Raw genomic sequence first — 24119 nt, 5'->3', positions numbered from 1 at the left:
TGAACCAAGGCAGTACTGAAGACAGGGACCGAGTGGTCCTGACAGAACCCAATCTGAGCGTCACTGAGCAGGTTATTGCTAAGCAAGTGCGACTTGATGGCATTGTTGTTGACCCTTTCCATCACTTTACTGATGATCGAGAGTCGTGGTAACTAGCTGGGTTGGATATGTCCTGCTTTTTGTGTACAGGACATTCCTGGGCAATTTTCCACATTGCTGAGTAGATGCCAGTGTTGTAGCTACACCACATGGACTGTGTCATTTGCCTTCCATACATAAACAAAGCCACTTCTTGGCCCAAAGCATATGTCTCAGTTTGGTAATATTATGTATTTAGTTTGCTTTTGGAGAGCGATAGAGGAATTCATGCAATCATTGTATACAGAATAAAGGTTGTCTGTTATGATTTTTGTGTTTTGCCTATGTTGGGCAGAAAAAGGTGCATTCTGAGTCATAGAAAGCAAGGTCTGTTTCCAACAGTAACTAGTGACACCAAATCCAAGAAAGTATATATCGCATCAATCTTGATTCAACAGTGCTTTCGGTCTCTGAGACAGAAAGTTTTGGTATAAGTCCTACTCCAGAGACTTGATCACATAATCTAGGCAGGCTACAGTGTAGTATTGGTGGATTGCTGCAGGGTCAAAGGTGCCATCTTCTGGATGAGATGTTAATCCAAGGCCAGGCCTGCCTTCTCTGGTGATAATGGATCCCCTAGCTATAAAAACAAAAAAATTGCGGATGCTGGAAATCCAAAACAAAAACAGAATTACCTGGAAAAACTCAGCAGGTCTGGCAGCATCGGCGGAGAAGAAAAGAGTTGACGTTCTGTCGAAGGGTCATGAGGACTCGAAACGTCAACTCTTTTCTTCTCCGCAGATGCTGCCAGACCTGCTGAGTTTTTCCAGGTAATTCTGTTTTTGTTATGGATCCCCTAGCATTATTCAAAGAACAGCAGGGGTGCTCTCCTTCTGTTCTGGCCAATATTTGCTCCTCAATCAGCATCACAAAAACTGTTTGCCTGTTCATTATCTCACTACTATTTGTGAGACTTTGCTTTGTACAAATTCCACTATCATCTTTCTCTATGTTAGATGGCAGGAAAGAGTAAATTCAAAAGCAGTAAAAGAAGTGGCAAGGCTGTAGAGCTAAGTTGTGATTTGGATATAAATAAGCAGAGTGGTTTATAAAGAGACAGAGAGGGTATTAATAGTGACTAAAGTGACATCAGGGAACGTAGAAACAAAATAAAGCTAAAGGCACTATATCTGAATGTGAGAAGTATTTGCAACAAAATAGATTAATTAATAACACATAGAAAATGGATTTGATCTGATAGCCATTACAGAGATTTAATTGCAGAGTGTCCAAGGTTGAGAACTAATTACTTCAGGACATTTGACTTTTAGAACAGAAAGGCAAAATAGAAAGGGGCAAGGTTTGCCCTAATAAGGATAGGGCAAAAACAATAGAGAGAGAAAGGATCTTCCCAAAACTAGGGTCTTAAATCTGAACAACGCAAACTACGTAGGAATGAGGGGTGAGTTGGCTAAGGTAGTTTGGAAAACTATGTAAAAAGATATGATGGTAGACAAGCAGTGACTGGCATTAAATGTACATCCCCTTAAGGATGAAAACCCAATGGAAAAAGTAGTCCAATTGTAGCTAACAAGAGAATTAAAATTAATATCCATTAAAGGAAGAGACTTTATAATGTTGCCAAAGAGAGTAGTAAGCCTGAAAATTGAGAGGATTTTACAATTCAACAAAAGATGACCAAGAAAGAAAGAGAAAAGTAAACTAGCAAAATATGTAAATACAAATTGTAAAAGCTTTTATAGGTATGCAAAATAAAGAGATTAGTAAAAGCAAATGTGGGCCTCTGTGAACAGAGATAGGAGAAATGATAATAGGAAATAAGGAAATAAGACCATAAGACGTAGGAGCAGAAGTAGGTCATTCAACCCTTTGAGTCTGCTCTGCCATTCAATGAGATCACGGCTGATCTGATAATCCTCAACTCCACTTTCCTACCTTTTCCCCATAACCCTTGATTCCCTTACTGATTAAAAATCTGTCTATCTCAGCCTTGAATGTATTTAATGACCACGCCTCTACAGCCCTCTGTGGTAAAGAATTCCACAGATTGACTACCCTCTAAGAGAAGAAATTCCTCCTCATCTCTGTTTAAAATGGGCACTCCCTTACTCTGAGGCTATGCCCTCTGGTCCTAGACTCTCCCACAAGGGGAAACAATCTCTCAACATCTACTCTGTCAAGCCCCCTAAGAATCTTACATGTTTCAATAAGATCGCCTCTCATTCTTCTAAACTCCAATGAGTACAGGCCCAACCTACTCAACCTCTCTAAGAAAATCCCTCCATACCCGGGATCAACCTAGTGAACCTCTGGACTGCCTCCAATGCCAGTATATCTTTTCTTAGATAAGGGGACCAAAACTGTTCACAGTATTCTGGGTGTGGTCTAACTAGTGCCTTGTATAGATTTAGCAATAGTTCCCTACTTTTATACTCCATTCCCTTTGAAATAAAGGCCAACATTCCATTTACCTTACCTATTACCAGCTGAACTTATATGGCAGGGACTTTAAATTAATACTTTATATCGGTTTCTGCAATCGAAGATACAAAAAAGGATCAGGAGATAGTGGGGAACCAAGGATCGAGTGAAAATAAGGAACTTAAAGAAATTAGTATTAATTTGCCAATGCCTTGGCCAACAAGAGTCAACTTGCCAACCAATCAACAATTTTTTCTCTTGTTGTAAAAACTCTTGTGATCGTTTGAAATTTGGCATTCTTGCATTTGTCCCAATGAGTGCAAGACAAAAAGCTTTGGCAACATGTCTCTCCTTTCAGTTCTGTACTACCAAGCAACCTCTCTCAAATTAGTATTAGTAAAGAAATAGTCCTGGAGAAATTAATGGGTCTGAAAGTGAACCAATCCTCTGAGCTGGTGGCCTGCACCCTAGGATTTTCAAAGAGGGAGCTACAAAAATAATAAATGCATTGGTTTTGATTTTCCAGAATTCCCTAGAATTTAGAACAATCCTCATGGATTGGAAGGCAGCGAACATAACCCCGCTATTCGAGAGAGGGAGCGAGAAAATGGGGAACTATAGGGCAGCTAGCCTGATATAAGAAAAAGGAAAGATTGACATTTGCATAGCATCTTTCACCACCTCAGAACGTCCCAAAGCACTTCACATCCAGTGAAATCATTTTGAAATATAGTCACTGTTGTCATGCAGAAAAATGCTAGAACCTATTAACAGGGCATTCAGAAAATCATAGTATGATTAAGCAGATTCCGAAAGGATTTATGAAAGGAGAATTGTGTTTGACAAATCCATTAGTCTTTTGAAGATGTAACTAGCAAGGTGGATAGGGGGAATCAATGGATGCAACATATTTAGATTTCCAAAAAAAAAATTTGATAAGGTATCACATAATAGTTTATTAGGCAAAATTAGAGCTCATGAGATTGGGAACATAGGAACAAGAGTAGGTCATTTCACCTCTCGAGCCTGTTCTGCCAACAATGAGATCATGGGTGTTCTGTGACCTAACTCCTTTGTTCCATATCCCTTAATAACTTCTGCTAACAAAAGTCTATTATTTTCAGTTTTTAAGTTACCAATTGATCTAACATGAATTGCTGTTTACGGAAGAGAGTTCCAAATTTCTATAACCCTATGCATGAAGAAGTGCTTCTTAATTTCGCTTTGGTAAGGTCTCTAGCCCTAGTCTCTGAGCTGTTCCCCTTAATATTACCCCCTAACCTTCTAAGTTCCAGGGATACAACCCTCGCAATTCTCCACGTCTGGTCTAACCAGGAATTTGTATAGCCAAAGAACAACTTCTACCCCTTGTAGTCTAGTCCTCTAGATATAAAGCATTACATTAGGCTTTTTGATTACGTTCTATACGTATTCATGACACTTCAATGATTTTTGTGCTTGGACCCTTGACCCTCTTTGAACTCTACTGTTTCTAGCTTTTCACCATTTGGAAGATAACCTGTTCTATCCTTTTTAAGTCCAAAGACTTGCCTACATTGAAATCCATTTGCCAGAATTTTGCCCCTTCACTTGATCTATCATTACCTTTTTTTCCTTGTATGCTTCCATCTCCACTGCTTACAATACTGCATATCTTCGTATCATTTGGACATGTGATTTTCTATCTTATTTAAATTGTTGATCAATACAGTGAATAGTTGAGGCCCCTTGAAGGACACCACTGATCATATTCTGCCAATTAGAGGATCTGCCCATTAGCTGTACTGTCTCCTTCCACTCAGCCAATTTCCTAATCAGGTCAATAATTTGCCTTCAATTCCATGAGCTCCAACTTCATTCTCTAATGAGAGATTTTATCATATGCTTTCTGGATGTCCATATCAATAATATCCATAGACATTCCCCTGTCCACTAGTTTAGTTACCTCTTCAAAATTTCCATTAGATTCGTCAGGCATGACCTGCCTATACAAATCCATGCTGGCCTCCCTCTGATCTGCTGAAAATTTTCAAGGTGTTCTATCATCCTATCTTAATTATAGATTCTGCGATTTCCTGATAACAGATAGTAGGCTGACTGGAAGACAATTCTGTCTTCCCCCACCTTTCTTAAAATAGTGGAGTGATATGTGCAATTTTCCAATCTAAAGGATCGATTCCCAAATTGAGAGAACTTTGAATGATTATAGTTTGGGCAATTACAATGATTTCACCTATTTCTTTTAAAACCCTGGTATGTAAACCTTCTGCTGCTGGTGATTTGTCACTCATTTGTGTCATTAATTTCTCCATTACAGTATTGTTATCTTTAATTTTTGTAGAGTGATTTGATAATAGTTTCCTTGGGATGTCGGAATTCTGGTCTTTTCCTTTGCTAAAAATTTTCATGTAAAGTAACTATTCGACATGTGCACCATTTCCGTATTTTTATTGACCACATCACCATTATCAGTTTTCAAGTGCTAACGTTGCTTCAAACCACCCTCTCCTCCTTACTGTGATTGTAAGCGTTTTGTGAGTTGGTTTTGATGTCTCTTGTCGGTTTCTTTTCATAGTCCTTTTTTGTTGCTCTGCTTTGTTACCCTTTGATGCTTATTGTATCTTTCTTATTCTCCAGGACCTCTGCTACTTTTGGGGGTAATATATTAAGAGAGATTGAGGATTGGTTAGTGGATAGAAAACAAGGAGCAGGAATAAATGGGTTATTTTTGGGCTGGCAGGCTGTAACAAGTGAGGTATCCCAAGAATCAGTGCTTGGGCCTCAGCTATTTACAATCTCTATCAATGATGTAGATAAGGGATCAAGTGTAATATATCCAAGTCGGTTGATGATACAAAGTGAGGTGGGAAAGTAAATTGTGAGGAGGATACAAAGAGGCTGCAAATGGATATCGACAGGTTCAGCGAGTAGGCAGGAACATGGCAGATGGAAAATAATATGGAGAAGTGTGAAGTTCTCCACTTTAGAAGGAAAATAAAACAACACAATATTTTTAAGTGGTCAGGGACTAGGAAGTGCTGGTTTTCAGAGGGATCTGAGTTCCCTTGTACAAAGTTTAGATGCAGATTCAGCAAGCAATTAGGAAGGCAAATAGTATGTTAGCCTTTATTACAAAGGGGTTGGAGTATAAGAGTAAGGAAGTATTACTACAGTTATATAGGACCTTTTTTTGAGCCACACTTGGAGTACTTTGTACAGTTTTGGCCTCCATACCTAAGGAATGATATACTTACCTAAGTGGGAATGCAATGAAGGTTCACAAGACTAATTCCTGGGGTGAGAAGACTCCCCTCTTAAGAGATTGATTAGACTAAATTCATATTCCTGAGATGTTTTTCCTTTATTCTTTCATGGGATTTGGACATCGCTAGCAAGACAAGCATTTGTTGCCTATCCCTAATTGCCTCGAACTGAATGGCTTTTAGAGGGCAGTTTCGAGTCAACCACATTGCAGTGGAACTGGAGCCGCATGTAGGCCAGACCAGGAAAGGGCAGATTTTCTTCTCTACAGGACATTAGTAAACCAGATGGGTTTTTATGTTGATTGATGATAGTTTCTTGGTCACCATTACTGAGACTAGTTGTCAATTCCAGAGTTATTAATTGAACTTAAATTCCACCAGCTGCCATGGTGGGAATTTGAACCTGTGTCCCCAGAACGTTAGCCTGGCTCTCTGGTTTACCAGTCCAGTGACTTTACCACCATCTCCCTATCCTTATTTAGAAAAATTCTAAGTTATCTACTGGCAATTGAAACATAAGATTCTTAAGGGGCTTAAGAAGGTAGATATTAGGAGAATCCCCTGGGAGGGGAATCTGGAACTAGGGGCTACAGTCTCAGAATAGAGGGGTGAGAATCTTTGGAATTCAGTACCCAGACAAGTGTGGTTGCTCAATCATTTAGTATATTCAAGCCTGAGAACCTTAGATATTTGTGGTATTGAGGGCTATGGGGATAGTACTCTTCCTTCTCTTCCAGGTACCATGCACTAAGAGGGCATTGGCAATCATGGACTTTCATTGGGTTGGTCCATGATTATGCAAGTACTGCAATGGGTTGCCATTGTCTTCTGGAAAATGACTGACCAGGAAACTCTGATAGCCTTTAGGCGTATTGAAAGGATTTACAGGCTGATAATCAATGTGTTTGGCCACGTTCTGTGGTCATCAAATCCTGAAGTGGGATTGGAACCTGGAGCTTCTGACTCAGAGGCAGGGACACTACTATAGCACCACAAGACCTCCAGGGATAGTACAAGAACTACAAAATATCAGTGGGGCTTCATGATGCTGCTTATCAATACAGCTGCTTATTTATTTTTGAATCCCAACAAGGTGCTGGTTTATGATTCATTTGTGCCAGAAGATGGAAATTACTAATTCTGAATTAGTAGCATAGTATTTTGCAGCAGTCATTTTTAACAGTGTGATGCACAACATGGATTTGTACTGAGCTCCTCCATAAGTAAGGTAATTCATAGCATCTGTTTTTGTGTTTTATCCTAGTAATTTTTGTATCTCATGCTTCCAAAACACCCAGGGTTGTTATTGGCTCAAATATCCTACAACTATTGTATGGATATGCAGAAAATCTTGAACTATGGTCTGGGAGCTTAAGTCACTCAGTTGATCAATAATTAATCATGCAAGTTAGCAAATTATTGTCCTTTGCAGTAATCTCATGTGTACATGTGTGTTCTTCAATGTGAAGGATTTTGCAAGAGTGCAAAATCCTTTTAAACTTTGGCATTTAATGTAAAGATTAAGTACTCACAAATGATTTACAGCAGAGGATGCTTGTATGGTAAAGCACCCTCTACCTCATAAATGTGCCTTAATAACAATCTCAAAACCTACTATAATAATGAAATACTACAAGAGAGACTCTAACCATCTTCCCTTGACATTCATTGGCATTACCATCGCTGAATCTTCCACTATCAATATCCTGAGGGTTAACATTGACTAGAAACTGAACTGGACAAGCCATGTAAATACTGTGGCTGCAATAGCAGGTCAGAGGCTGGGAATTCTGTGGCAGGTTGCTCACCTACTGACTCCCCTAAGACATCCACTATCTACAAGGCTCAAGTCAGGAGTGCGATGGAGTAATCTCCACTTGCTTGGATGAGTGCAGTTCCAACAACATTCAAGATGATCGACACCATCCAGGGCAAAGCAGCCCCCTGATTGGCACCCCATCCACCACCTTCAACATTCACTCCCTCAACCACCTATGCACAGTGGTAGGAGTGTATACCATCTACAAGATGCACTGCAACAACTCACCAAAGCTCCTTTGACAGCACTTTCCAATCCCACGACCTCTACCACCTAGAAGGACAAGGGCAGCAGATGAGTAGGAACACCACCACCTGCAAGTTCCCCTCCAAGCCACACACCATCCTGACTTGGAACTATATTGCCGTTCCGTCACTGATGCTGGATCAGATTCCTGGAATCCCTTTCCTACAGCAGTATAAAATTCTGACACGGCTGAACAGACTTGGATGTAGGGATAATGTTTCCTGTGGCTGGGGGATCTGGAGCAAGGGGTCACAGTCTTAGGATAAAGGGTGGGCCATTTAGAACTGCGCTGAGGAGACATTTCTTCACTGAGGGTGGGGAGCCTATGGAATTTTTTACCACAGAAGGCTGTGGAGGCCAAGTCACCAAATATATTCAAGAAGGAAATAGATGGATTTCTAGACTCTAAAGGCATCAAGGGTATGAGGAGAGAGCAGGAGTGCAGGTGTTGAGATAGAGAATCAGCCATGATCATATTGAATGGCGGAGCAGGCTCAATGGGCTGATAGACATCCTCCTATGTTCTATGTTTCTATGAATGGGGCAGTTCACTTAAGCTACTTCATCACCAATATCCCTAATTATTTGAAATTAATATATTGCTCTACAATACATCACTGTGTCTCTTCTAAACATATCATAAATGGTGTGTCACTTAATACGCACCTCCAAACTTTGTTTTAATTATATAAGTAGGAAAGGGAAGCTGTTACAGTGGTAACTTCTAAAGAAATTATTTACACAACTCTTTACTGCAGATCGTATTTGGTGGAGACAGAACATTTTCCAAAGAATAATTGTGTATATGCTTCTCAGCATTGACTGTGGCAAATTGGCACTAAGTTAAAATGTTCAGAGAGCTGGTGCAGACACGATGGGCTGAATGGCCTCCTTCTGCACCGTAACGATTCTGTGAAATACTGAGCCTTCTCACACACCTGTTGTCTAAGACTATCCATCCAGTTCCCTGGGCTCTTTTTCCTTTTTTTATCAAAAAATGCCACTTTTATAGATCTACCCTATTTGGTAAAATATTTAGATGATAATCAAGTAAGATTAAATAGATGGATCTGATTCTGATTTTTTTCTCAGTTATAAGGTGTAGTCTTGATTATCCCTTTTTCAGCAAACAAGTTAGAAGTTAAGGATATTGACAGAAGGATATCATATGACATGTTTATATATTCAGTTTATTTTCACTTAAGATTAAAAGTGTAAAACATCATGTAAAACAACCAGTATTATATATTGTGGGTACATGCATAAGATATAGTTTGTGATTGACCTATTGAGCTTTGAGCAGAGAGGGTGTGGCACTGAATTGTGTACTACAGTCCTAGTCTGAGGAGAGGTAGCTAGCTGACTGTATGATAACAGCAAGGATGCTACAGTTGAGTTCAATGTCCTTGAGCTAGAGAGAGAAAAAGTCAATTCAGTTTCCTGCTCCTGAGCGCTATTTGGGGACATCTGTTAATTGTGTGTATGTAGTGAGAGGAAATGATGTCTCACAGCGATAGCTGCTGAATGTTGCACCAGAGGAGCACTTTGAACACCGATAAAACTGCATTCCAAATATGCTTTCAGAATGGAGGGAAGAAGGAGAAAACTAGAATAGCAGGGACAAATTTGGAGTTCTTAAGCATTCTTTGTAAACCTTGGCCTCTCTTTTTCTCTTTTTATAGATGTTTTTGTAGCTGGGAAGCCCTGCGATTGTGATGTCGTGGTAGAGTGTCAGGCTGGTGACCCAACATCCCTGGAAGTGAAGCTGACCAATCAGAGCAAGCGCACAGTTGGCCCTTTTGCCCTCACGATCATTCCATACCAGGACTATCAAAACGGGGTCCACAACAATGATCTTGGGAACGCTGTTACTTTAATTGGATCCAATACATTCTATATAGATGCAGTAAGTAGACAATCTGGAAATAATAATGCACCATCTGTTTTGTGTTTGATTGCTATAAAGAATATAGTTTATTAATAACAACAACAGCAACTTATATTTATATACTGCCTTTAACGTAATGAAACATACCAAGGTGCTTCAAAGGCACGTTATAAAACAAAAAATGGCACAGAACAATATTAGGAGATATTAGGTCAGATGACCAAAAGCTTGGTCAAAGAGGTAATGTCTCAGAAATGGTCAGTAAATTTTAGCAAGTACTTCCTATAGATAGGATAAAGATTAACTTTGAGAGACAAAGTTATCCAGAAGAAGCAGACAAGGGTTGTATCTCTTATCTGAATGTCTTATCTGGCATTCAGAGGGGCTGAAATTTATCTTGAGCTGTCAGGCAAATTGGGCAATAGCACATCAACAGTCCACTTTACATTTCTTCTGATTTTGATTTTGCAGTAAAAAAAACTCAGACATATGTGAAATGAGCCACCAATTTGCAAGTGCCATTTTTATGCTGGCACTCTAGAAATTCTGGGGGTGACATCCATCTAATGCTATTTGACCAAAAATGATAACTTCAGACAGTTGTTTTCTGCTCCAAATCATTATAGAATGTAACATAATGCCAAAGCAAATTGCAGGTTTGAGAAAAGAACAACTAAAAATTACCTTTTGTATAAATTTAGAAAGTAATTGAAAATCTTGAATTTTAAAGTCCTGAATGTTGTATAGCATCAGCCAAAAAGGGTAAGTTGGTTCTGAAAGGTGAGAAGAATAGAACTTTGATTATGGCCTGGACTTGGCCCTTAAAGCAAAATATACTCTCACAATGGTTGAATGAAATCTTTTATCCTTACTGAGGGTGCAAAAGAGATTTATTAGAGTGATACCAGGGATGAAAGATGTCAATTATGTGGAGAGGCTGGGGTTGCTTTCTTAAGGGCAGATGCTTAAAGAAATATTTGATAGAAGTGTCCAAAATCTTGAAGGATTTTGATAAAGTAAGTAAGAAGAAATTGTTTTCAGCAGCAGAAGGGTCAGTGGCCAGTTGACACAGTGTTAAGGTGATTTGCAAAAGAACCAGAGAGTTGTGATCAGGAATTCATAGTCTGAAAAGGTGGTGGAAGCAGATTCAGTAGTAATTTTCAAAAGGGAATTGGATAAATACATGAAAGGCAAAATATATAGGGCTAATGGGAAGAGCAGGGGAGTGGATTAGGTGGATAGCTCTACCAATGAACCGGCACAGGCATGATGGCCCAAATATCTTCCTTTTGTGCTATATCATTCTGTGATTCTGTTCTGTGGTTTTTTTTCTGGAAGGACCTCTCTAACTGTTTCAAGATCATTACTGCCAGAGAAATACTTTTTATTGGGCTGAATTTTATGTGCCCCCGGCAGGTGTGTTTCTCGTGGGAGTGGAGCTCATAAAATGGGATGGGCGCCCATCCTACCACCTTCCTACCCACCCCTGAGTTCACCTCCATAATACAGAGGGCAAGCAGGTGCCAAATTTGGCATCCCACCCACCATATTTAAATGAACAATTAAGGGTCAACAGGACTTTAAACTAGAAAGTGGGGGGAGACGGAAGGGTAAAACTCCAAGAAGTATGACTAATGGGAAACAAAGCAGCAGGTTAGCATGGTGGGGGGGTGGATTCAAATTCATGGAAAATTATGAAAAAACTGAAAAGAAGGGAGAGCCCAGGAGAGGCTATTAAAGTCTCCTGAACACAAAATAGGACAGAGTGTTTGGAAAGGGCTAGGAATCTAACTTCAAGCACATCAGATAAAGGGACGACAATGAGAAAGGGGATGGGAAATACAGGACTGAAAGTGTTGTATCTGAATGCACGCAGTATATGAAATAAAGTAAATGAGCTTGTGGCACAGATTGAAATTAGCAGGTATGATGTAGTGGGCATCACGGAGACATGGCTGCAAGGCGATCAGGACCGGGAGCTAAATATATAAGGATATACATCCTATCAAAAAGATAGGCAGGTTGGCAGAGGGGGTGAGGTTGCTTTGTTAGTAAGAAATAAAATTAAATCGATAGCACGAAACGACATAAGGTCAGATGATGTAGAATCTGTGTGGGTAGAGTTGAGGAACCGCAAAGGTCAAAAAACCATAATGGGAGTTAAGCACAGGCCTGCGAACAGTAGTCAGGATGTGGGGCACAAGATACACCAGGAGATAGAAAAGGCGTGTAAGAAAGGCAAGGTTACAGTGATTGTGGGGGATTTCAATATGCAGGTAGACTGGGAAAATCAGGTTGGCAGTGGATCCCAAGAAAAAGAATTTGTGGAATGTCTATGAGATGGCTTTTTGGAGCAGCTTTTGGTGGAGCCCACTAGGGAACTGGCAATTCTAGATTTAGCGATGTGTAATGAGGCAGATTTGGTAAGGGAGCGTAAGGTGAAGGAATCCTTAGGAAGAAGTGACTATAATATGATAGAATTTACCCTGCAATTTGAGAGGAAAAAACTGGAATCAGATGTAACGGTATTACAGTTGAATAAAGGCAACTACAGAAGCATGAGGGAGGAGCTGGCCAGAATTGACTAGGAGATGAACCTAGCAGGAAAGACAGTAGAACAGCAATGGCAGGAGTTTCTGGGAGTAATTTGGGAGACACAGCAAAAATTCATCCCCAGGAAGAAGGAGCATACTAAAGTAGGGAACGAGGCAACCGTGGCTGACAATGGAAGTCAGGGGCAGCATAAAAGCTAAAGAGAAAGTATACACTGCGAAGAGCAGTGGGAAACTAGGGGATTAGGAAGCCTACAAAGACCAACAGAGGACAATTAAAAAAGAAATAAGGAGGGAGAAGATTAAAAATGAGGGTAAAGTAGCCAGTAATATAAAAGAAGATTGCAAGAGTTTTTTTTAGATATATAAAGGGTAAGAGAGAGGCAAAAGTGGATATTGGGCCACTGGAAAATGACGCTGGGAAAGTAGTAGTGAGGAACAAAGAAATGGCGTTGGAACTGAATAGGTACTTTGCGTCAGTCTTCACAGTGGAAGAACCGAGTAACATCCCCAAAGTTCAAGAGAGTTGGGGGGCAGAGGTGAGTATGGTGGCCATTACCAAGGAGAAGGTGCTAGGAAAACTGAAAGTCTGAAGGTGGATAAATGACCTTGACTAGATGGATTACACCCCAGAGTTCTGAAGGAGATAGCTGAAGAGATAGTGGAGGCGTTAGTGCTGATCTTTCAGGAATCACTAGAGTCAGAGAGGGTTCAAGAGGACTGAAAAATCACTAATGTAACCCCCCTGTTTAAGAAGGGAATGAGGCAAAAGACGGGAAATTACAGGCCGATTAGCCTGACCTTGGTCATTGGTAAGATTTTAGAGTCCACTATTAAGGATGAGATTTCAGAATACTTGGAAGTGCATGATAAAATAGGGCAAAGTCAGCATAGTTTCATCAAGGGGAGGTCATGCCTGACAAATTTGTTAGAATTCTTTGAGGAGGTAACGAGTAGGTTAAACAAAGGAGAGCCAATGGATGTTATCGACTTGGACTTCCAGAAGGCCTTTGACAAGGTGCTGCAAAGGAGGCTGCTCAGTAAGATAAGAGCCCATGGTGTTAGAGGCAAGGTACTAGCATGGATAGGAGATTGGCTGTCTGGCAGGAGGCAGAGAGTGGGGATAAGGGGGTCCTTCTCAGGATGGCAGCCGATGACTAGTGGAGTTAAGCTGGGGTCAGTGTTGGGACCACAACTTTTTACTTTATACATTAATGATCTAGATGAAGGAACTGAGGGCATCCTGGCTAAGTTTGCAGATGATACAAAGATAGGTGGAGGGACAGGTAGTATTAAGGAGGCGGGGAGGCTGCAGAGGATTTGGACAGGTTAGGAGAATGGGCAAAGAAGTGGCAGATGGAATGCAACTTGGGGAAGTGTGAGGTCATGCACTTTGGTAGGAAGAATAGAGGCATAGACTATTTTCTAAATGGGGAGAGAATTCAGAAATCTGGAGTGCAAAGGGAATTGGGAGGATTCTCTTAAGGTTAACTTGCAGGTTGAGTCGGTAGTTAGGGAGGCAAATGCAATGCTGGCATTTATTTCGAGAGGACTAGAATATAAAAGGGATGTGCTGCTGAGGCTTTATAAGGCTCTGGTCAGACCACATTTAGAATATTGTGAGCAATTTTGGGTCCCGTATCTCAGGAAGGATGTTCTGGCCCTGGAGAGAGTCCAGAGGATGTTCACGAGAACGATCCCAGGAATGAAAGGCTTAACATATGAGGAACGTTTGAGGACTCTGGGTCCATACTCGATGGAGTTTGGAAGGTTGAGGGGGGATCTGATTGAAACTTACAGAATACTGAAAGGCCTGGATAGAGTGGACGTGGAGAAGATGTTTCCATTAATAGGAGAGACTAGGACCCGAGGGCACAGCCTCAGAGTAAAGGGAAGACCTTTTAGAACAGAGATGAGGAGAAATGTCTTTAGCCAAAGAGTGGTGAATCTATGGAATTCATTGCCACAGAAGGCTGTGGAGGCCAGGTCATTGAGTGTATTTAAGACCGAGATAGATAGGTTCTTGATTGGTAAGGGGATCAAAGGTTACGGGGAGTAGGTGGGAGAGTGGGGTTGAGAAACATATCACCCATGATTGAATGGTGGAGCGGACTTGATGGGCCAAATGGCCTAATTTCTGCTCCTATGTCTTATGGTCTTATGGGTCATTTAGCCTTGCTATCAAGCCAATTGACCCGTAAAACATTTGGCATAGGCAGCAGGGAGGAACGGGATGGTTATTTTTCACCTCAAGTGGTTAAAGAGCGGGAAGGAGGGACGGTGTTGCTCTTCTGGGGCTGCCCTTTACCAATTGCTGGGTGGTCCCCCTTAGGTTGTACCCCACCCTGCCCCCTTGCTTCCTACCCGCTCTTTCCCATAAACCCACCCTCTCCCTCCCACCTGTTTCTCTCTCTAACCTACCCAAACCCTGCCAGCCCAAAACCCCGGACTTGCCTGCTCCAGCGATCCAAGGTTAGGGTCCTTTCTTCTCCAGTTGTCCCAGCAGTGGCCACTGACGCCTTCCTGGCGCTGCTGGGACTGATGGAGCTGTTGTCCAATCCAAATGATTATCAGACCAGCCATGATCTGATTGAATGGCGGAGCAGATTCAATAGGCTGAATGGCCTATTTCTGCTTCTCCATCTTATTCTTGTACTAGTGCCAGCTCTTAAATTAGAGTTTTCTACTGAAATTCCATTCCTTGTCCTTTCATTGTATCCTTTTGCATTCTTCCTTTCAAATACTTATCCAGTTCCATTTCAAATGATGTTGTAGTCTCTGCCTTAATAACCACTTGAGTTATAGCACTCCATATTTGGATGAAACTTTCTGTCCCCGAGTCATCTTTTGTCCATGTGACTACATACAGGTCTCTTGTATCTCGCCTGATCAAAGTGTCTGCTACAAATTCATGGATACAGAACTCATCACATTCCTTTTATTGATACATTACGATTTCTCTCAAAAGTTCGAATGGATTTGTTAAGCACAAGCTGCCTTTTACAAAATTTCACTGAATTACTGCCTTTCTATAGCTTCCTGTTCCAAATTATCTGCAGTTGTGGCTCTTCCACATCCCCTTTAGTTGCTCCTCCAGTCCTACTTTTACCTTCCTCTGTAAAGGCTGGTTTGAATATTTCTCCACAGGTTTGAATACTTCTCCACCATTGCCTTATTGCCAACAGCAAACTGGTCATTTCATTCCAAAATGGTCCCACTGCTTCTTGGACTATCCTGAAAAATATTTGTCAATTCCCTTTATTTTGACCACCAGTCTCCTTTCGTACTTTCATATATTGGGCCTAACTGTTTTTTCTGCTTTGATTCAGTACATTTTAATATTTTCTGAGTTTCCTTCTGCCTTGTATCCCTACTTATATTGTATGCCTCTTTTTAATCTAATTTTTACCCTAATGACTCTTTTTATGCATGATACACTTACCTTGACTTGTCGGATTATTTTTATTATCCCCCTCATTTTTAATTCACAGCCACTGCTAGTTTACAGTTTTTTCTGCTTTTTTTAAACTAACTATTGTGTGTTAGATCCCCACTCATCTAACTAAAATAAGGTAATTTCAGTCCAACCTCTTTATCAGATTCCTCATTTTCTTTACATTATATTCAGAAACCATTTTTAAAAATTATAATGAGTTAAGTCATTTTGAAATGCATCATCACATCATTTGTGCTGTTAATGTCAGAAAATTGATGCATGCTTCTTCTTGGGGGAGGCAGTGGCGTAGCAGTATTGTCACTGGACTGGTAATCCAGAGACCCAGGGTAATGCTCTGGAGAACCTGGTTCGAATCCCACCATGGCAAATGGTGGAATTTGAGATCAAAAAAAAAAATCTGGAATTACAAGTCAGATGATGACCATGAAGCCACTGTCGATTGTCATAAAACCCATCTGGGTCACTAATGTCCTTTAGGGATGGAAATCTACAGTCCTTACCTAGTCTGGCCTATATGTGACTCTAGACCCACAGCAATGTGGTTGACTCTTAAATGCCCTCTGAACAAGGGCAGTTAGAGATGGGCAACAAAATCTGGCTCAGACACCCACATCCCATGAACGAATAAAAAAAAATTCTTTTCGCTATATAAACAAATACTTTTTCTTATAAAGATGGTGTGATTTGACCTAAATAACTAACAGCTAAAGCTTTTACCATCATAGATTAACAGAAGGTTAGCAGAATTTATTTGCTACCACTAGTTTACTCGGTAATTTTTTTTAAAGCATGCTTCGATGGTGGCAGTTAATATACCAACTGCTTTATCTTGCTGTGCCGATAGTATTTTGATGGCTAGACTTAGCTTTCAACTGCACATTAGTCTGTCATTATCTGTCAGAATAATGGGGAGGTTAATGGCACTCTATTATTTATGTGCAAAAGCTACAGCAACTTCAAGCAAGGGCAGATGTGCAGTTCATGCCATAAGCTGCACAAAAACAGAATCACAGTGCCTGGCTCACCATTTAAATGCATTAAATAGTGTGAAGTTGCTATATTTGCACAGTAGATGCGAGCTAAACTTGCCACAGAAAGTTAAGTCTTGTTCATTTCAGTTTAAATGTTCTTTGTAACATTGTGAGAAGTGTTAATAGTGGCCAGTCAACCTCTCTGGCACTGAACATTAACTATTACATTCCTTTAGCTTTTAATTGTTGTTGGAGATTTTATTTTTTACTATAAAATTACTTTTCTATAACTTATTTATCTGTCTTTTGAACCAGTCATTCTTTCCCTCTCTATTTCTCTTTCTGTACCTGATTTGACCATGAATTCTTCTTCCTTCTCTGTACTTGTGCTGTTAACTTCACAATCCTTCAATCAGCACACATTTTCACTAACTTGCCTTGCAAAATTCTTAAAACCCAAATGTGCAAGGGTAAATCTAACTAAGAGCAAATAACACTGCCATGATTCGATGTGGTTTTTTACATGGCCTGATGTACAAAATTGTTTGAAGTAGCATGAGGCTTGATAGTTTACAAGACCGTAAGCTATATGAAGGAGGCCATTTATCCCAACTTAGCTCATGTATCTAAGAAATTCTACAGTGATCCATCATTGTACCCCCTGCCATCTTTTAAATGACTTCAAGATTTTTGCCTCTCCTTTCCTATTTAGAATTTCAACTGCAACTTGGTTTGAATTTATCTTTCGCTAGATTGTATGTGTGTCCTTCTGAACATAGGTACAAGGTTTATCTTCAAGTGTTGCTCCAGAATTACCCCCCTACACTTACCTAAGAAACTTCTCAAATACTTTTTTTCATTGCCAAGAGCTTAACTTTCTCAAGATTTACTTTGAGATTCCTCTGGCATCCAACATCAGGATTCTGGCTCTTCTCTGCATCAGCACTCAATTGTTTTCCTTGTGACTGTGACCAAATCTGGACACAGACTCACAGCTTAGTCTGACCAGATTATGTAAAATTATGTATGACTTTGTCTGTACAGCTGCACTGAATTACTGAAATCTTGCCCAGCTTTCAGTTCACCTTGAAAGGTTGGAAATTGGCCGTTCTCATGTCTATAACCATTGACACATAAAGTACATTTCCCATCTGGAGGCCCGAAGCTAACTGGAAATTTCTCTTTGGATCGCAATATTATTGTTTGTGTGAGCTGCCAGTGCCTCTTGGACCACCACAAGGGGCTCATACATTTTACATTGTTGAATGTTAACCTCACTTTGATGGTGTTTAAGTAGCAAAGGTAAGGGAAGTTGAAGCTGAGAACTGTATTGTCTGGGAAAGACTGCTACTCCTGCTGATTGCAAGCTGTGATTTTTAATCTTTCATTTTACATTTAATGATACCTTTTTTAATGGTGACCAATGCTTAGGCTGTAGAAGCTGCTGAAAAATCCAGAGCGGAGGAGGTCCCACATCTATGTCCCTCAATCCATACCAATGATGTAAGAAGCCCCACGTGTGCACATGTAGGGGGATGCCTGTTTTATTTGGCAGCCCAGGATGTCACCAAAGCTGCCTTTCCCAATATGGGCAGCAATCATAATGTGATTGGATGCTGGATTTTGTTCTCTAAAATTAGTCCTTTCTTTCCCCTGTTTCCATCAGAGAAATGACCATAAGGACTAGTTTTTACTGTAAAGTCTTTCCATTTCCAGAGCAGGTTAATATAGAGTAAAGGTTTAATATCAGGAGCACCTGATACTGATGTAACTAGTGATGTAACTATGATACAATGTCAGATAACTAAGAGACTGAGATCTGATGGGAAGCAGAAGTACAACCTCATGTACTAAGGTGTACCCAGAACTATAAGTAAACAAGAATGGTTTTTCTGAATAACACTCTATGGTAGTATTCTTAGGGTAATGGACAAGCCCTAAAGTAACCCCATATCGACCCTGAATCCAAGGCAAAACATGGTGGCAGCAGCCAGAAAAACTCCAAGAGGGGACTGCAGACCCAAAAGACCTACAAATCCTTTGAAAAGGACAAGAAGAAGAAAAAAGATTGGAGACTCACCCGAGAACAGAGCATCATGGGTGCTGCAGATGCAAACAAACACACAGACCTGGAGTCAAGACAGCAGTGAATACAAATCACAATTTACAAGCCAGACTTCTGAAGCAGCAACAGATCCATAGCTTAGGGTAAGCATGGAGTCTACGTACTCAGTCCTAGAAACATTCTGAAGCACTGAAGGCTCACAGCAGGCTCAAAACTGGGACAATTGGAGGAACAGATTCTCCAGATACAGAACAGTTTCAGCTTTGTATAAGAAGGACTAGAGGATCAGGTCAGTACTTTACTCTACGCAGTAGGGGCCATAGCAGACAATGTTATTGCAAGACAGGGCGTCAGAGAAGCGTCGAGATCATATAAGGTGCTCCAAGTATTCGATTCGTACTTAGGCGTTCGAAAAAATTTGATCATTGACTGAGCAAAATTTAATAAGAGGAGACAAAAACTGGATGGATCCATGGATTCATTTATAAATGACTTGTACAGACTCGTGGAAATTGCAACTATGGGACCCTCAGAGATGAATTAACATGAGATCATATAATGTTTGGGGGTCTTCCTATCAGATCTTTTGTAAATGAAGGAAGATTTAACTCCCACAAAGGTGTACAAATAGTGCAACAGACTGAGCCTAGGAAGCAAAACAGAGTAGTTGTTCATGGGAAAAGTGTTGTCCCTTGGAAAAAAACGTGAAGCCATACGTCAAAAATATTGAAGCAAAAATGAAGCAAAAGCCCACAAAATTGGGGAAAAAGTGCGCTGACTGACATCTTGAGATTTCCAGTTTGGTGGAAAAACCCTCCACAAGCAGGAAGAATGTCCAGTAGGGGGGTGCAGTGCCACAACTGCGCGATGTTAGGACATTTTAAAATAGCCTTTAGATCCAAAGTTCCTTTTTCTCATAGGAAGAAAGAGATAACAAGAAACCAAGTAAAATCCAAGAAGTGGAAGAGCTACAGAAAAAACAAATAACCTTTTAAGGAGAAGTTAATGAAACGGAAAATAATTATTGGAGCATTAAGTTAGTAGTTAATGGTCACCCCACAGAATTCAAGCTAGATACTTGCACAGGTGTTTCAGTATTATCTGATGAATGAAAATAGCTTAAAAATATCATGTTATAGTCTTCCTCCAACCAGTTGCAAGGTCTAGGAAGGGATTACACTAAAAGTAATAGGCCAACACTTCGCAAGATTAAGATACAAGGATAAATAAATGATTGAACCCATGTATGTTATACAGAACCAGGGGTCATCGTTACTGAGCAGAAAAGCATGTTTGCAGCAGAGTCTAATTTACAAGGTTGACGAAATTGTTGAAGAGTAGTCCAGTAAGGTTTTCAGGAATGAATTTCCGACCCTATTTTCAGGCTTAGGAAAGCTGAAAACAGATTATTACATAACCATAAGGGCGGATGCTAACCTTATATGTTTCATCATAGCGAGGAAGATCCCTCACCCGCTCTTAGACCCACTTAAGAGCAAGATTGAGCACATGTTACAACAAGGGGTCATCTCTCCAGTAACCATACCAACGAAGTGGTATTCTGGTATGGTCACAGAACCAAAGTTCAATTAGAATCTGTGTGGACTTGACTCAATTAAAAGTCAGTAGAGCACGAGATCTATCCAATGGCATCATGGATGAAAGTCTTGCCAAATTAGCAAAAAGCGCATTCTTCACAAAACTGGATGCTAACAGCAACTTTTGGTAGTCACCTCTGGACAAAGAATCCAGATTGCTGCTTACTTTTATCATCCCATTTGGTCATTATTGTTTCAATAGGTTGCCATTCGAAATTGCTTCTGCACCTGAGATATTCCAAAGAACGATGCCTCATACTCTGGAAGACATGGAAGGAGTAATATGCCATGTGGATGACATTCTTGTACATGGTTCATCGAGTGAAGAACATATCAGTTGAGTGAGAGGAGCCCTCAAAGTCCTGCAAGAAGCAGGCTTGACATTAAATGACAAATGTGAATTTGCAAAGCCTATGATAAAATTCTTGGTCACATTGTACAAACTTCAGGAATTTTAGCCGACCCGCAGAAAACCAAGGTCATTAGAGAGCTCCCACAGCCTAAAAACATCACAGAATTGCAAAGGTTCCTTGGGATAGTCAACCAAGTATGCAAGTTCCTACCAAACTTGACGGAAATCAATGAGCCATTGTGACACCTGTTGAGACAAGATCAACAGTGGTGCTGGAATAGTGACCAATAAAACACTTTTGACAAAATCAGAAATCTCCTAATTTCACCAGAAATTCAAGCACACTGCCATCCAGAGTTGCCAACAAGTGTAGCAACAGACACATCATCTACAGGCTTGGGCACAGAGTTGTTACAAGTTTTTTTTTTAAAAATTGGCAAAGACCAGCTTATTCTGCCTCAGATCTCTTACAGACGCAGAGAAGAGGTATGCAGCCATTGAAAAAGAAGCTTTAGCAGCCACGTGGGTCTGTGAGAAGTTCTCAGATTATGTAATGGGTTTAAGATTCAAAATTGAAACCAACCATAAGCCTTTGGTTACTGTCCTTAACCAAAAGGAAGTTGCAAAAATGCCATCCAGAATTCAACATTTTAGACTTCAGATTCATCAGATACAATTCAGTTACTGAGTATGCCCAGGGAAATTACCAAATGACTGCAGATATATTGTCAAGAATACCAGACGTAGTTAAATTGGTAGATTTAAATTTTATTGAGGAAGTGGAAGCTTATACCTCACTCATCTGCCACTGAGAAAAGACTGCAAAAGACTAAGCTAGAACAACAGCAAGGTGATGTGTGCATGGAAATAAAGCAGTATTGCCAGACCGGATGGCTAGAGTGCGCTCCAAATAATCCTTCCACTCCAAATAATACTTCACCTATACTTCGAAAAGAGAAAACACTTCACAATCATCAATGATTTCTTGGTTTTTAATGACAGATTAGTCATCCCAAAAACACTTTGACTCGATATTCATCAGAAAATCCATCAACCTGACTTGGGAATAGCAAAATGCCAAGCAAGTCAGTTTGGTGGCCAGGCATCAGTCACTCCATTGAATCACGAATTGCCTTCCATGTACAGCGAATAGCCAACAGCAAAGTGAACCACTGGCACCCTCCACTTTCCCTTCAAGGCCATGGCAGAGCCTGGAAATGGATTTATTTGAGTTTAAGGCAAAGTTTTCATCATCGTCATTGAATACTACTCCAGATCATTTGAAGTGCGTAGACTGCCTAGCAGCATAGCGGAGGCAGTTATTACATCACTAAGAAGAATCTTTGCAGCACATGGCATCCCAGATATTGTGGTGGCAGACAACAGACCCCAGCTTGCTAACGAGTTGTTCCATAACTTTGCACAGGAATATGGTTTCATACATATGACTAGTTCGCTTAGAAAACCTCAAATGGAGAAGCAGGAAGAGGATTTCAAACAGTCAAGACAACAAAAACTACAACCAAACATAACCTCAGATGATCATGAGAAAGTTGGGAAGCATGAGGAGCAACAAAGTGACAGTGAAGCTCGTAATTTCAACAAGGCACAGTGTACAAGATTTGAAAGTGCTACAACCCAGGGAGAGTGTGTGGATACAGGATCAACAGAAAGAAGGCACGGCAACAGGAAGAAGGCATAGTAACAGAAAGAGTTCCACAGCCAAGAATTGAGTCAGACCAGGGGAATGCCAAAAGGGACTGAAGAGTCTTGATATCATTTGGAAGGAAACCAGTGGAAACTTGGATATTCTATTTAGACCTAGACAGAGGCAAGGAACCAGAAACAAGGAGAAACTCTACAATCACCCAGGTGGAAGACACTCCTATCAAACAATGTGAGAAGGCAGTTCACCCTCAGCCTCGAAAAGAAATTAGGACCAGATCAGGGAGATTGGTCAAGGCACCACAGAGACTAACCCTGTGAAGTTTGAGACTTTGGGAGGAGATGTAGAGTAAAGGGTTAACATCAGGAGCACCTGATACTGATGTAACTATTGGTATAACTAAGTCATGTGAGATTACATTAAAGAGACAGATCTGGTGGGAAACAGAAATACAGCCTTGTGTAGAGGTGTATGATGTTCATGGATCTGTAAGTAAACAAGAATGGGTTTGATGGATAACAGATATGGTAGTATTATTAGTGTAACAGACAAACCCCAAAGAAACCCCAAACCCAAGTCAATGTTTTTATTATTTCTACTGATTTATTTCATTAAATACCTACATACAAACCTACAAATTAGGAGCAGGATTAGGCCATTCGGCCCCTTGAGCCTACTCTGCCATTCAGTAAGACTATGCTGATCTGATTGTGGCCTCAACTCCACATTCCGCCTACCCTCAATAACCTTTGACCTCCTTGTTAGTCAAGAATCTATCTACCTCGGCCTTAAAAATATTCAATGACCCTGCCTCCATCGGTCTCCAGGGAAGAGCGTTCCAAAGACTCTCAACCGTCAGAGAAAAAATTTATTTGCATCTCTGTCTTAACTGGGATACCCCTTATTTTTAAATGATGTCCCCTAGTTCTAGTCTCTCCCACAAGGGGAAACATCCTTTCAGCTTCCACCTTGTCAAGCCCCCTCAGGACCTTATATTTTTCAATAAGATCATCTGCCATTCTTCTAAACTCCAATAAATATAGGCCAAGCCTGTCTAACCTTTCTTCATAAGATAATGCCCCCGTCCCAGTAAACCTTCTCTGAACTGTTTCTAATGCATTTATATCCTTTCTTAAATAAGGAGACCAAAATAATACACAGTACCCTAGATGTGATCTGACCAATGCCCTGTACAACTGTACCAAAAAGTCCCTACTTTTACATTCTATTCCCCCTGCAATAAATGCCACATTCCATTTGCCTTCCTAATCACTTGTTGTACCTGCATACTAATCTTTTGTGATTCTTGTACCATGTAATGTTGGAAAATAGTGTTGGAAAGGTGTCAAAATATTATAGTTGCTTCACACTTTCCTCTTTTATTCTTCACTTTCCTCAGTCAAATTTGAAGGTTTTTTGTAACATTTTCTTTGGAAAGTGCATGTCTGCCTCTATTTGAACCATATACAGTAAACTCCCATTAGGTTGGTTACTAAGTTAGTCCTATTACTGACCTGATGTCAACACAGTCACCATAACCACTGCACCTAATATTTAACTGAATCAAATGTTGTCAAACAAGCATCGTCTGTCTTGTATCAGATTTTAACATTTAACTTCAAGTGATGGTATGCTGTCTTTTTTTTGAAAATATTTCACATGCAATCAATTTTTTTTGGAATCTTCACATACAGTAAATCTTTAGAGTTAAAATCATTTGTT

The 24119-nt window shown here is 40.3% G+C and overlaps 1 protein-coding gene across 2 annotated transcripts in view; it reads left to right on the top strand.

Annotated features, from left to right (window-relative positions):
- Positions 1-24119, top strand: part of trappc9 (trafficking protein particle complex subunit 9) — a 956085-nt gene that overhangs the window by 930111 nt on the left and 1855 nt on the right. For both annotated transcript variants that reach the window (XM_041189162.1, XM_041189161.1), the window contains one exon: positions 9531-9754. In XM_041189162.1, coding sequence (XP_041045096.1) covers positions 9531-9754 — 224 coding nt within the window. The remainder of the gene's footprint in view (positions 1-9530; positions 9755-24119) is intronic.

Source organism: Carcharodon carcharias, chromosome 6, assembly GCF_017639515.1.
Source record: "Carcharodon carcharias isolate sCarCar2 chromosome 6, sCarCar2.pri, whole genome shotgun sequence".
Taxonomy (NCBI): domain Eukaryota; kingdom Metazoa; phylum Chordata; class Chondrichthyes; order Lamniformes; family Lamnidae; genus Carcharodon; species Carcharodon carcharias.
This window is presented reverse-complemented; position numbering and strand designations above follow the sequence as displayed.